Genomic DNA, 13,217 nt, shown 5'->3' with positions numbered 1-13,217 from the left:
ATTTTAAGTCAGGTTTGTTTTAAATTATTTTAAGTCATTTACATTCCAAAGCGCGTGCGTGTGATGCTGCCGGCTGGACACTCTAATTAGTTTTGCGTTGTTGTCGTCTTCAACTCATATTTTGTTGCACAGTGTGACAGATAGTTTAACTTTGAGGCTCAGATAGCTGGTAGGGGTTTTGCGTTGGTCTTCCACCGTTATCCAAAGTTGTATCGAAGTTGTGAATTTTCTTGCACAACATATTTTTAGTAGTAGTGCGGCTGTACTGTCATTTTTTCTCAGTTATCTGCTTGCGATTACATATTTAGTAAATGTCATCCCAAGCAGATAATGTGAGAAACATGACTTTAAAAAATGAATATGAGAAAATATACTGTTCCTATACACTGCATACCAAAGCTAATCGCACTGATTTCATCTGTTTTGTTAAAATTAAAAAAAAATAAATTAAATTAATTATTTAAATTAAAAAAATTAAAACCTTAAATTTGCTACATTTAAGAGCAACTCTGACATGGCAGCTTGTTGTTAGTAAGCCTGCTAATACCCACTCGCTGTATGTTGTGATTCTAACGGCTAAGTGTTTTTATGCATGCAGGATGGTGTAAGTAGATACAGCAAGAGGAACATATGTAACAGCAAGTTTTTTTGGTGTCCAGTTGAAGATATTTTAATTTCGCGTACCATTATGGAGGTTGGAAAAATAGCCGGAATTGTAATTTATAACGCCTAGGCTATATGCTACGTATACATATGATTTGTTAATATTATGTTATACAGGGTCCAATTGCGTTAGACGTCGTCACGGTGGGTGACATGGCTGTGGGTAAAACAGCGTTGTGCGTCGCTTGTAAAAGTGGCGAATTTCTTGAAGTAACTTCACCAACGGTTCTTAAAAATCGCAGAGCGACTATTGTTATGGAAGGAACAATATATAATTTAAGCCTTTGGGACACGTCTGGCTGTGCAAATTTTGACAGGTATGTACTGTAATGACGTGCGATTCAAAGCAATTCAGGCATTGACAGGCAATGATCGGGTTACTTCATGTTCGCAGAGTGGATTTGAAGCATTAATTTCTTTTAATGAAACCTAATCTCAAGGCAACGTTCTTATTTTTAAATTACGGAAATGGTCCTTCAATGTTACCAGCTAGTGATAACAAACTATACGGATATTATTCACTGTTTTGCATTCCCTATGGAACCAATAAGGTTACAGACTTATAATCAATGCGGTGATAACAAACGGGGTGCAAAAAGTTTGCCTCGTTATAACATAATAATTCTGGTGAAGTTCTCATTTAATTGCTGTGTTCCTTGTAGATTTGACGTGTTTCACATTTAGTGATGCTTGCATGAAGCCGGGCACTTGCGTTGAATCAGCCTTGTTCGTTCTTTTACTTTTTATATCAACCAGTTATAGTGTGCAATGCATGAAATAAAGTTTTGAATAATATTTGGTTCATTGCAGTCTTAGGTCAGCATTTTATCCTTGCACCAAAGTTTTTCTTGTTGCTTTCTCTGTGGTTGACCGAACTTCCTTCAAAAACGTCATTGCAAAATGGATCCCGGAAATACGTCATCATTGTCGAAATCCAAATATTTTGCTTGTTGGAACAAAAATCGATTTGAGAAATGACCCCGACATACTCGAAGAGTTGTTCGAAGAGCGATCAAAGCCATTGGAGTAAGTTTATATTTTCCTTAACTGCAAACCATGTGACTTAGTTGTGCAATGAACTTTCACGTTTAGTCACACAATTTCATATCAGTCAAAGCATAACAAACGCCGTTAATATCCAAACAAGTGACCACGTCTACTGCCTGCTAGCAAGCAACCAGACCAGCTGAAAACGAAAGTTTAACAAAAATAATTTTAGACCGGAAGAGGGCATCCGACTGGCCGAAGAGATCGGCGCTGTTCGATACATGGAGTGTTCATCTCGGACCAAAGAAGGAGTATGCAACGTATTCTGTGAAGCGATAAGAATCTTTTTAAAGCAAGATGCCCCTGAAAGCACAATTCATGATGTCTTGAAATGAAACATACTCTTATATTCTCCAACTCATTTACAAGGTTTATCGAACTATTGCCAAGTGAAACGTTCATACACTGCTTACAAGGGGCAGTACAATAAATCGATTTTACCGATTTGACTAAAATATCTTTGTGCTAACCGTTGACGGAAAATTAAAAGTATTGTACATGCAAGCAGCAAAACGCAGGAGAAAGTAAAATTGGAGGAAAGAGTGTAATTCATTTTTTAAAACTAAATTGATTATAACTATATAAAATTAAAGGAAAACGATCAGCAACTGTATAGTTGGCCAATAACATTGAAATCATTAAAACTTGTTTTTAAACCTTCACAAACCATAAACTAAACGTATTGTATGTCAAATACTATTAGTACGACACAACACATTTTCAAGGTATTTTAACACCCAAACAAACATATATTCTCATACATATGTAACGAAGATTTTTCTCATTCATGTAGCCAGGCTTAATTTCACGTTTACGGTGAACCGCAACACCCTTAACTGTGCGTAATTAGACTGTGTAACGTTATCACGCCAATAAAGCAAACCGATGATCTTTGAAAAGCCACATTTAGTTGGTCACAGCCAGACACAGACTCAAAAACCCCTCCGTCTCTCTCCAAAAAGCGCACAACCTTAATATTTAACGAAGGTACCAAATCATGTGATTAATATAGTTAAGAACAAACTTGCAAAAGGTGCTGATTGGTAAAAACGCTTCAAACGAAAACACGATGATAAGCAACTACACAATACGTGAGGAACAAAGTTCGTAACACATATAACCGACAGAACATTGGGCAATAATCTAGGTAGCGAAGTATATTACGAGCGAGAACGCTCCCCGAACGAGAGATAAGACAATGCCTGTCTACTTCTGTTTAATTTTATTTGAAATCCAGTTTGCATTTTATTACGTTTGATGTTCATATTTTTGGTGATGATGATGTTCTGTTATGTATGTACAGTAACTTTTTTTTCGAAATTCGTTCTCTTCTTTTTTAAAGTTTTATTTCAAAGCAGAACGTTACAAGACTAAACTTGAGAATTTAGCTATAGCCTACCTGGTCCTAAAAAGTTTTGTTAACCAAGTGAGATATTTCCAAATTGCGTATATGTTATGTAAGATATAATTTAATGCTGGTTATTTTAATTGTTTCCATTTTGCTTGTATTCTCTACATAATCATGCAAGTTATTCCAATAAATAAAATGTCACGTTGTTTGTACTGCAAGATGTACGATACCGTATCGACGGCATGATCTGTAATCTAAACTGCCATGTAATTTGAGAAAGTGAATTCACTAGCCGCCTTAAGTACATCAAGGTTCTAGTCTCCACATCGGGCAGTTTATTTGAAGTTTGAATTCTTTTCCACCAATACTTTACACGGGTCTTTGCTCTCGTGATCAACACGAACAATTTCTATACGTCATATTACTATGTTACCATCGTTTTTGATTTAGTGCTCAGCGTGAGATTATCGATGAGATTATAAGATTAAATGTTGAAATGTTATAGATTAAATTTATCATTTTTAAACCTGCTGTTTAAACATCACATTTTCTCCGTGTTTTCTTATTTCAATGACAAAAGTTTGATATCGCATCAACAGGCTACTTTTACTGGCGTATTTCGGGGCTAAGCTTCCAGGCTATGTCCCCCATCATAAAATATTATGGGCCATAGGCCTTTTTACGTATTCCTTCTTTCTCGTTTAACTCATTTCCTTGTTTGCAACTACACTTATAAGCTACAACCTATAGGAAAAGATATAACAAGCGGGCATACGACGTTTCAAAATTGTTGTTTAAGGTTTTACATACAGTGTTTTTTTAGGCGTAAAATCCAAAATCCATGCATGCTTTTTAGTAGGTTGGAAAACACGGGAATTTAGTTCCCCCACCTCCAAAGCAATTCTGAATGCACCAATTCGCTGTTTCAGCTTGTTTCTTGACGTATTGATAAGGGACGTTTGAGATCAACATTGTTGCCCTTAATTGGAATTTTGCAGAGCAAGAAACATTAACCTCGTGTGTGAAATTCCAAGCAAAGCGCTTCAAGGGTACTGCCGTGAGTCACAAATAAAACTACAAGATGCCTTCACGGAAATAAGACGGCAAATTCACTGGGAAGCGTCCAGTAAAAGAAATAGCAAAAAGCTCAGAAATAGAAGACAGAGAAACTGCAAGTTTGCATCGCGTTTAAAAATTTAAGGAACTAGAACGACAGCTTGCAATTATGGAAGAATTGGCGGATACAGAGGTATATGTGAAGGAAATACAAATTAATAGTAGTCATTACAATAGTGATAATATTGTCATTGTCGAGACCTTACTCTATGATTTGAATCATGGTCTAAAATATCTCATTAAAATCTACCATTTCTGTCTTTTCAAAATTTAATCGAAGCTAATGCCCTGCAGGATTTGGATAGGACAAGGATTGTGATTGTTGGTGATAGCCTCGTGGGAAAGTCTTCCATGTTAAACGCATTTTTAACTCGCAACGAATTGACCATCATAACCAGGGAACGGAAACCAACTAATGTCCACACTTTCGATGTACGTGGCACCATAGATGGAGTACGACATCACATGTTGCTGGTTGAAATTGGCGACGACGATGCAAACGAGAAGTATTTAACTCCTGGTTTACGTACCATAGTTCACTGTGGGTAATTAAAATTGAAACTGTCTGTGAAAGTTCTTTTTCTATAGAAAACATGTTTCTTCAAATTAAGAATTTTGTTATTTGTAACTGCTGGTAAAACTATTTACGCGTCAGTTTTTAACTGAGTAATCTTGTAAACCAAAATCTTTTACCTACACGTAGTTCTTTAGTGAATTTAAATCTATTACGGATATAGTAGTACCGTTACTTTCAGCGCTCACCCAAAGGTGATGGTGCAGCCTTGCTCTAACATACGCGTTGAAGTTGTATGATGCTCAAGGCAAAGCTTTTCGCCATTGCAATGGGGTTAAAGATAAAACTTTGAATCTATTAAGTACAAGTATTTGTAATTGTGCATCTCGATATAGGAGGTGTCTTCAGAACGTTCTGGGCTAAACAACTTTTCTTTCTTGCAGAGACAGACCTCGGATTTATTCAACAGCCCATGTATTTATTGTTGCTTTTGCAATCCATGAAAAAGCTACCTTTAAAAATGTCATTTCAAAATGGGTCCCTCAGGTGCGAGAACATCAGCCGGATGCGAGATTCTTTCTTGTCGGATTGCAATCGGACAGAAGAAATGCCACGGAACTGTTAGCATCAGATCTGGAGTTGATAGAAATAACTGAGTAGAAAATCAGTGTATTTGATGACTTCAACCTCTACAAAATTTAATCAATGGTTATAAATTATAATAATATTGATAAAATGTCTAAATGAACATTGCTTTCAATACAGGTTCAAAGAGGGCCTCAACCTAGCGAAAAAGATCAAAGCATTCCAATACATGGAATGTTCAACACAGATAATTGCCACGGTGAATCAAATATTTTCTTCTGCGTTACAAGTACGTCAAATGAAAAAGCCAGCCATCAAGTCGAAAACATGTACAATGTATTAAATTCGTCTATTGCCGCAGCTGACTAGAGCCGGACTCCTAACTTGTACTTCGTTATATGAGCTACAGGTTGTGTTTTTTGTTGAATTCAATCAGACAATTTTGCCGTAACGAGTACGTAATTTAACTCTGTCATAAATATCTTTACAGTGTAATGCACCCGAGAACATTTTCAGCACATGTCGGTATATACATATACAGTGTGGGGGGAAGCAAAGCTTACGCATATTTTTAACACCGAGCATTTTTAACTGTGGTTGTATCGTGGTTTTTTGTCACAATTGTGTCAGCGTATAATACTAGAAATATAAGTATTCCTGAACAAGGTGTCTTTCAAACATTTTCACGCCCACATAATTGGTGCCAAAGTGCGTCTCGCTCTTGTGTGTACATTAACCATTGATAGCTTTTTTGCAGAGCTCGCTAAAATACGCAAAATTACAAGCGAGGCTTTTAAAGTCGACTATACGTAGAGACTACTACGGGAAAGTGTCAATCGTTTGCTTCAGTGTAGTTGTAGCCAATCATCGTTTGCCTGCAGGCAGTACTGCACTGCATGGTAATCAGCTGAAGTAGTTCGGCAAATGCCAATAACACGATTTGAACGGGACATGCAGTTCTGATGGACTGTGTTATGACATATCAGCTATGTAGTGTGGCAGGAACGACTTTGATTGGCCTTTGAAACCAAACAAACCAATAGAATAATGGAGAGTAAATTACAAAATACATAACTTAACCACAAAATCTTGGTTAGAAGCCATAAAAGAAACTAAGTAAGACCGAATTATGTATAGTTGTATACTAATATAAGTCGCATTTACGTTAGTTGACACATATATTTCATTCGCACATATGGCAGGTTACAGCGCATTACGGTGTAGTAATATGAATAGTAATGATTTGTACCATCTGACTAATATGAAATAATTCATTATGCAAAGCATTAATCATGTTCTTACACTATTATAATTCGTCCTCTGACACCAACATTTGCTTTAGCTAAAGAAAGATTACCTGACGTAGCAAGTTTGGCTTCGATTTCTATACATGAAGGTGGGTTACCTATATATAAGAAAAGGTTGTTTCATGAAATTCTAGATATACGTGTAATATGATACATATGAGCTTGGATTTTGTAATAGATATGCTATAGTTTGAGGTAGACATACTGTGTGTAACCTTCTATTTTAGTGCCACTTGAGTGCGTTTTACCGGTATGTATGGCAATTAAAAAGAAATTATATTTCAAAAGCGTTTAAATATAATCTTGGTTGGCGACGGTGCTGTTGGAAAGACTCCAGTATGCCTTGCTTACACATCTGGTGTTTTTCCTGACTACGTACCTACGGTATACGAGCATTATTCTGCTTTTACCACTGTAGATGGACTGGATTATGAATTGACACTAACTGAATTATCCGGTCTAGACGACTACGCTAGGTTGGTATGATTTCTTTGTTAGAAAATAATCCCTAATACTTTTGTCCGTTGCTCATTTTTAGACATATCCCAAGATATGCTGTCGTATATACTGCTTTACCTAACGCATGACCAACAAAAAACATATTATGGTTTTCTTTTTTATATTTCTCCTTGGTATGCTCCGTTAATAAATTTTTCTGCCATACGTTGTGAGTTTCAAATAACAAAGCAGGAATATTCGTCCAAAAAGTAATTTTCTATATTAAGAAAACTCTTGAAGCTTTTTCACTGTACATTTGCAACTATACCGTACATAGTTATTGTGTATTGGTCTCAGACTCAGAGCACTCCACTACGATGCCAATACCGACCTCATTATCATTTGTTTTTCTCTGGTAAGTCGAAAGTCATTTACCAACGTAACTGAGAAATGGATTCCGGAAGTACGTCAGTATCTACCGGATACAAACATTTTACTCGTTGGAACAAAATCTGATTTGAGACGTGATCAAAGTAACTTGAAATCTGGGAGACAAAGAAGCGAAGAACCTATAAAGTAATAACAAAAATAAATTCAGTCACAAGATTGCCATATTATGTTGTGAATTGTCATTATATACTTTATGTATATCGTTCAGAAACACGATTTCACAAGCTTTTTCATTAGACGCAAATATACGGTAGCTTTAAACTTTCTCTAAAGTAAAGAAACAAACGTTCATTGTCTTTTTCTCGATTCTAGGCACGATGAAGGCCGGCAATTGTCGAAAATGATCAAAGCTGAAAGGTATATGGAATGTTCAGCATTGACAATGGAAGGGATAAATGACTTGTTCTCCGAAGCGATAAGAATTATCATGAACAAATCAGAAAAAGAATCCACAGCGGAGAGCTGCACGATATCTTAAAAACCAACTTCACACTGAAACTGTTAAAAAAATAAACTTAACTTAAACCTACAAATTATATGACGGTTCGTTTCTTAGAATTAATAATGATAAATTTCTTTCGTCTTCGCTTTCACCGTTTTCAATAAAAAAATTGTGTACACCATTCTTTGAAAATTGTGTCTAATTTTCTTATAAATTCATTTATATTTTTACGCAATTAACAAAGAATATATTTATCTGTCATTTGTTGCTTTTAACTATTAATGAACAACGTTAGCGCTGTAATCCAGTCACGATCAAAGGTTGGGGAATTTCTTGCATTTTAATACTCTCATATCGTCATATAATCGGAAGCTTTAAGCAGAACAAGACGCCATATGTTACGACAACGATCGAGTGGTTTACTTTCGAATAACAGCTTTGATATAAAAAGCATACAGGCAGCAAACAGCTGTTTTTCTAACAGTTTCATTTTACTTTCAAACAACAAGAGTTAGCTTCGCTGACGTTTGACGTAAAGTTTTAGATGAGCTTCCCAACAGAATTGGTAAGCAGTTGATGTTGGTTAATAAATCAAAATAAATTATTATTGATTACAAACTTTTGTTAGTGTTAACGTTGAAAGCTGAAAGCCTTTATATGTTGTACGCGTTTCTTTCACAGCCGTTACAGCTGCGACCAGTAGTTAAAAACTGGATGAAAAAACCCGACGTTACAACGACCCTTCCAGGGTTGGAATATTTAGTCAACGTCAATCAACTACTTGTACATAGATCGCACAAGGTGTATGAACGCTGTAGTCAAAGCTCTGATGGTAAATATCTGTACTTATAGACTATACCTTTAATCAAATAGTTTCCGTGAAACCAAATATATAAGGCACATATCAGAATAAAGTTTTTTTTATGTCAAGGAGACTGTACTCTGAAGTATAGTTTCGACGTAAAGGACTGGCTTGGTGAACAATGTTATGCAGGACATGAAGGTAGAAGATTTACTAAGGTTATAATTCACTTGAAACAGTCATAGAATTCATTATACAAAACAGATGAAAACTTTCAGTATAAACGCACGTAGCTAATCTTCCTAATGCGTCATTATTTGCGTAAATTGCATTTACAGAAAGAATGTCTTCTGAACGGAAATACATAATGTGCGCCGCTGGGGGATTCACCATGCACGTCACAGATAGCAGAAACGTGGTAAGTAAAGATATGTAAAGCAATTGCGCTGTATCTGACTGCGGAAATTGTTTCTGTTTGCCTTTCGGTGGCACTAAATTTAGCCTTAAACAATGTCTTTCGAAAGAAAATGACCATTCATCTTCTTGAAATTTTCTCGGCTTTTTCAACAAATTTCCACAAAATGTTAGTCTCTACAGCGCAAGTACAAATAACAACAAAGGATTTCATAGTTTCTTGTTGATGTAGGAAGTGATAAGAGTTGAAAGCGCTTCCAGGCTATTGTCACGTGACTGCTGCTGGGCAAAGCTGGATCCTTGCCTTCATTATGCCAGAATTCAAGCTCCAGTCGGCAACGTGATAGGACAAGTCAAACAAACGTAAGCTGTTGCATGTGGAGCGAAAGCTTGTATTCGGCTGTTGGTTTTAAGGTTTATTAAAAGTTGTCTAAAGTTAGGCGATGTCCTTAATCATAGTTTGACACCATGTTTTCCAGTCGTTTTGTTACTTTGCATTGTCAGCCGTTATTACTCTATTACAATATAACTGTTTGCAATCTAAGATCTTGCATTTTGCTAACTATTACAGAATGCCGGGGTGTTTTTCACGTTATGTTGTCCTGGACTCCTATCAGCACAAAGTATTTACAATCCAAAGGGAGAGTTCAAACTTTTCCCTTTTTAACTTCAACTTTGTGATAAAAACCAACGATGGTAACACCGTGGGGGGAATCACTCGAAAGTGGTCTGGCTTACCTGAAGATGTCTTCTCTAATGCAAGGAAATTTTCAGTAACGTGTAAGATACCAAGCAATGGCCCGTTACATGCCGCTAGGCGCGATATTATCTAATTAGCTGCATTTTTTAAATTTACCTGGTTTCTGTAGTAAAGATTTTCGGTTTTCTTTTTTGAAGTTCCTCAAGATTTGGAAGTAAAAATGAAGGCGGTGCTTTTAGGAGCACTTTTTCTTATCGTAAGTACATTTGCAATGAATTACAATTTACACACTAAGTCTATGCTTTATGGTAAGCTATGCTAAATACGTACCAGTAATGCGTTTTTGTGCAACATAATCGGAGTTCTTTCGCTTCAATTTCATGTCAAGTACTAATGCCTTGCAGAATTCAATACATTTTGGTGAAGATGATGAATGATTGATGTTCGGCGCATTTTACATCTAAACTTTACTGCAGAAGGTCACGTATACGGCTACAAGGAGTGACTCTTAAAAAGGCCGAAAATATGGGAAAAGAACGATGAAAAATGCAAATTGTGATCAATTTTTTACCGTTTAGTACTTTAGTTGATTGATTGACTGTTAGTGATTTCCATGCGTTGATAACATAATGACATATTTTTTTACTGTGTTTTTTTGTTTTTATTTAACTCGGGTCAGAGATGATGAGATGCTACACTGCCTTTTCAGATATATGCAGAGTTTTCGTATATTGCGTGTGTTTTGTTGCAAACAAGAAATTTATTTATACCTTCTCGTAAAATCATTTCCAAAGCAGATGACTTTACTCAAAGTGTTGGTAAAAAAAAATCAGAAAAAGTTAATATATTGTGAAAGTTTTATTTTAAAATTTAACTTTACGATAATACAGCAAAACATTTTAACAAAGTTCTGCCACCATCATTAAAAAATTTTGAATAGATTTAAGCGTAATAATGACACCTGTGACGTGTTTCATTTAAATGCTAACAAACAATTCCTGCAAATCGGTTTTCAAAATTTAAAGCAAGTGTGGTCGGATCTTTCCTATATGATAAAAAGGAAAGGTTAAAGGCAAATTTACGACTAGTAGAAAACGAAGCAGATATGGCCGCTAATCGAAACCAAATCTTGGTAAGAACATGTAGTGGTAGGTTGAAATTATGAAAATAGAGTTGCAAAAAATTAAATCCCAGTTGTGGGGTGCGGTTGTACAGCCTAAACATACTGTAGCCTACAGTAAACGACAGCCTACCGTTGCTGAAACTACGGATTGTGCAAGTACGGCACCTAGGCTGCAGCTAATGTGAGATGGTAGTCCATACTCCATAGTGTTTAGTTCCGTTAATTCAAGTTTTTGAAAGAACTTAATTTTAGCCAACACCGTCAGGGTTTGATACGACGCAGTTTGGTGGCCAGTCTCAACCAGCGCAAAACCAGTGGATGGCAATGCCAAGCAATGTGCCGGGCTGTCCACCTGGTCTGGAGTATTTGAGTCAGCTGGACCAACTTTTGGTTCATCAGCAAGTTGAGCTATTTGAAGGTAAAACATGAGTTTAAAATGACAAAATTAAGCATCGGTTGCTTGCCTACTGAGTTTCAAACTGAAAGCAGTTTGCAAGCTGCTTTGCCAATTAGAAAAAGTTGTAGCTACGTCACATCTACTGTAATTACGCAAACAAATCTTACTTGTTGTAGCTTTGACAAGTGTGGAAACAAAAAACAAGTACGCCATAAAAAACGGCGCTGGCCAGCAATGCTACTACGCATATGAAGGTATCTCAGTTGCTTGCCCATCTCAATCATATTGATAGCAGCAATTGCATATTTTCTGTGTTTTAAAGTATTATACTGTTATAGAATCGGACTTGTGTATGAGAATATGTTGCAAAAGTAATCGCGGATTTATGATGCATATCGTCGACAACGCTGGACAGGTTACTCGTTAAACTCAATTTTGAAAACTCTGATAGCCGTATTACTGTATATACATTTTCTATATCCAAATACTGTAAAAGCAAACGTTATAGCTTTTCTAACTTTTAACAGGAAGTCATCCGTTTAAATCGTCCTTTCAAATGTTGTGCTGGGTGCTGCTGGTGCGCTAACTCCGATGGTTGCGCTTTCACCATTGACGTGGAAGCACCTGTTGGCACCGTGATTGGGCAAATAAGACAAAGGTAAAATCTGTCGTAATTCAAATTTGTAAGTTAAAAACGTTGTAAAACGAACGTGACTAAACTAAATTTTTATTTAGCTAACATTCAATACGTGCTAACAATAATAATTAATATGCGTTTTCGTTAATTTCTTTTCTGTTTTTGCAGCCAGTCGTTTTGGAAGCCTCATTATGACATAATCGACGATATGGGGAAAACCATTTTTAAGATTAAGGGTCCATGCTGCGTTTGCCAAGGGATCTGTTGCTCTTGTGAGTTCCCATTTGACATTTATCCTGGGGACTATACCCAAGCCCCAGTGGGGAAAATTGCAAAACAGTGGTCGGGTTTCGCCAAGGAAATGTTCACCAACGCAACCAACTTTTCCGTTCAGTGTAAGTTGATAGCGCTCAAATTATGTAGTGTCTAAGGCTAAGCTAAGTAAAACGTAAATTGATGGGCTATTATGCCGCTTCCTAATGAATTTTTTGTCCACCTCATCTCTAGTTCCTGTGGATTTGAGCGTGAAAATGAAAGCAGTTTTGCTTGGTGCAACCTTCTTAATAGTAAGTAGATAAAGAATTCTTGCTTTAAAATGCCTGTCGTCTGTAACAGCTATCGACTGAGATAGACATAAGTTAAATATGACTTATTGTCTTCATGCAGGATTTTATGTTCTTCGAACACCAGAATGAGTGAAAAACTGACCGGCAAAGAGCTTTTGAAACCTCCGAACCAATTGTATTGCTGAAATTATAATCTATTACCAATGATAACATGTTATATCATCAAAAAATACACAACTAAACATTTTCTATGAGGTGTGCCACTTTTAGAAAGAATGTTTTTAGTAATCTTAACACTGTGTTTGAATAAAGTCTAGAAGTAAGGGACACTATTGTGAAGTTATGCCATTTTTTATCCTCGTAAATATAACATTTAAAAGCGAGAGTTAAAGAATTGATGATAAAATCCTAAACCTAAAGCACTGTTCATAAAATATATAAACCCACAACAATAGACTTGAACAAGCAAGGAGTAAGCCAAATTATTTTTGACGTTCCCGCACTTGTTGTTAAAGTAAAACAATCGCCCACCAATTGCTGTTTGCCCAAAAGATTTGTTTCATAAACAATTGCTTTCATCGTTCTATATGTTTGAAAAACGAAACAAAACAGCAATGATGTGTACAACTAATCAAGCCTAGTTTGCGCACATTTATCAAACTGCC

At 36.2% G+C, this 13,217-nt stretch overlaps 4 protein-coding genes across 7 annotated transcripts; all 4 read left to right on the top strand.

Moving 5' to 3' along the window:
• Positions 1-595: 595 nt before the first annotated feature.
• Positions 596-2,348, top strand: LOC143469817 (ras-related C3 botulinum toxin substrate 1-like). The gene is made up of 4 exons (XM_076967646.1): positions 596-694; positions 781-980; positions 1,474-1,689; positions 1,883-2,348. The coding sequence occupies exons 1-4, from the start codon at positions 689-691 to the stop codon at positions 2,043-2,045; spliced, it is 585 nt and encodes a 194-aa protein (XP_076823761.1). The 5' UTR covers positions 596-688; the 3' UTR covers positions 2,046-2,348.
• A 1,772-nt stretch (positions 2,349-4,120) lies between these two features.
• On the top strand, positions 4,121-5,935 carry LOC143469049 (rho-related protein racD-like). Of its 3 annotated transcripts, none has more exons than XM_076966598.1 (4): positions 4,121-4,310; positions 4,472-4,683; positions 5,238-5,311; positions 5,457-5,935. In XM_076966598.1, exons 1-4 carry the CDS (start codon positions 4,287-4,289, stop codon positions 5,477-5,479), a joined length of 333 nt encoding a protein of 110 aa, XP_076822713.1. In that variant the 5' UTR covers positions 4,121-4,286; the 3' UTR covers positions 5,480-5,935. The 3 variants fall into 3 exon arrangements, with proteins under 3 accessions (XP_076822713.1, XP_076822711.1, XP_076822712.1); XM_076966596.1 differs by having other exon boundaries at positions 4,122-4,310; positions 5,135-5,347; positions 5,457-5,932; XM_076966597.1 differs by having other exon boundaries at positions 4,123-4,310; positions 5,135-5,311; positions 5,457-5,932.
• A 597-nt stretch (positions 5,936-6,532) lies between these two features.
• On the top strand, positions 6,533-10,601 carry LOC143469678 (phospholipid scramblase 2-like). 2 transcript variants are annotated; one of them, XM_076967450.1, is made up of 11 exons: positions 6,533-6,672; positions 6,872-7,059; positions 7,442-7,597; positions 7,784-8,478; positions 8,595-8,745; positions 8,845-8,916; positions 9,054-9,133; positions 9,362-9,492; positions 9,701-9,909; positions 10,027-10,085; positions 10,234-10,601. In XM_076967450.1, exons 4-11 carry the CDS (start codon positions 8,458-8,460, stop codon positions 10,264-10,266), a joined length of 756 nt encoding a protein of 251 aa, XP_076823565.1. In that variant the 5' UTR covers positions 6,533-6,672; positions 6,872-7,059; positions 7,442-7,597; positions 7,784-8,457; the 3' UTR covers positions 10,267-10,601. The 2 variants fall into 2 exon arrangements, with proteins under 2 accessions (XP_076823565.1, XP_076823564.1); XM_076967449.1 differs by having other exon boundaries at positions 7,379-7,597.
• Positions 10,602-10,852: 251 nt separating this feature from the next.
• On the top strand, positions 10,853-12,801 carry LOC143469677 (phospholipid scramblase 1-like). The gene is made up of 8 exons (XM_076967448.1): positions 10,853-10,961; positions 11,205-11,370; positions 11,526-11,603; positions 11,688-11,764; positions 11,877-12,007; positions 12,155-12,381; positions 12,494-12,552; positions 12,653-12,801. The coding sequence occupies exons 1-8, from the start codon at positions 10,935-10,937 to the stop codon at positions 12,683-12,685; spliced, it is 798 nt and encodes a 265-aa protein (XP_076823563.1). The 5' UTR covers positions 10,853-10,934; the 3' UTR covers positions 12,686-12,801.
• The last annotated feature ends 416 nt before the right edge of the window (positions 12,802-13,217 follow it).

The sequence above is a fragment of the Clavelina lepadiformis genome, chromosome 8 (genome assembly GCF_947623445.1).
Source record: "Clavelina lepadiformis chromosome 8, kaClaLepa1.1, whole genome shotgun sequence".
In the NCBI taxonomy this organism is placed as follows: domain Eukaryota; kingdom Metazoa; phylum Chordata; class Ascidiacea; order Aplousobranchia; family Clavelinidae; genus Clavelina; species Clavelina lepadiformis.
This window is presented reverse-complemented; position numbering and strand designations above follow the sequence as displayed.

What these genes read in the sequence shown, in the direction of transcription:
- LOC143469049 (XM_076966596.1), top strand. Translation starts at nt 4,287, where the DNA reads ATGGAAGAATTGGCGGATACAGAG. An exon ending in AAGAATTGGCGGATACAGAG is followed by an intron (nt 4,311 to 4,471) that starts GTATATGTGAAG and finishes AATGCCCTGCAG; the next exon opens with GATTTGGATAGGACAAGGAT. An exon ending in GACGACGATGCAAACGAGAA is followed by an intron (nt 4,684 to 5,134) that starts GTATTTAACTCC and finishes TCTTTCTTGCAG; the next exon opens with AGACAGACCTCGGATTTATT.
- LOC143469678 (XM_076967450.1), top strand. Translation starts at nt 8,458, where the DNA reads ATGAGCTTCCCAACAGAATTG. An exon ending in TCACAGATAGCAGAAACGTG is followed by an intron (nt 9,134 to 9,361) that starts GTAAGTAAAGAT and finishes TTGTTGATGTAG; the next exon opens with GAAGTGATAAGAGTTGAAAG. An exon ending in AAGGAAATTTTCAGTAACGT is followed by an intron (nt 9,910 to 10,026) that starts GTAAGATACCAA and finishes TCTTTTTTGAAG; the next exon opens with TTCCTCAAGATTTGGAAGTA.
- LOC143469677 (XM_076967448.1), top strand. Translation starts at nt 10,935, where the DNA reads ATGGCCGCTAATCGAAACCAAATCTTG. An exon ending in ATGCTACTACGCATATGAAG is followed by an intron (nt 11,604 to 11,687) that starts GTATCTCAGTTG and finishes ATACTGTTATAG; the next exon opens with AATCGGACTTGTGTATGAGA. An exon ending in ATTGGGCAAATAAGACAAAG is followed by an intron (nt 12,008 to 12,154) that starts GTAAAATCTGTC and finishes CTGTTTTTGCAG; the next exon opens with CCAGTCGTTTTGGAAGCCTC.
- LOC143469817 (XM_076967646.1), top strand. An exon ending in GGCTGTGCAAATTTTGACAG is followed by an intron (nt 981 to 1,473) that starts GTATGTACTGTA and finishes GGTTCATTGCAG; the next exon opens with TCTTAGGTCAGCATTTTATC. An exon ending in GAGCGATCAAAGCCATTGGA is followed by an intron (nt 1,690 to 1,882) that starts GTAAGTTTATAT and finishes AAATAATTTTAG; the next exon opens with ACCGGAAGAGGGCATCCGAC.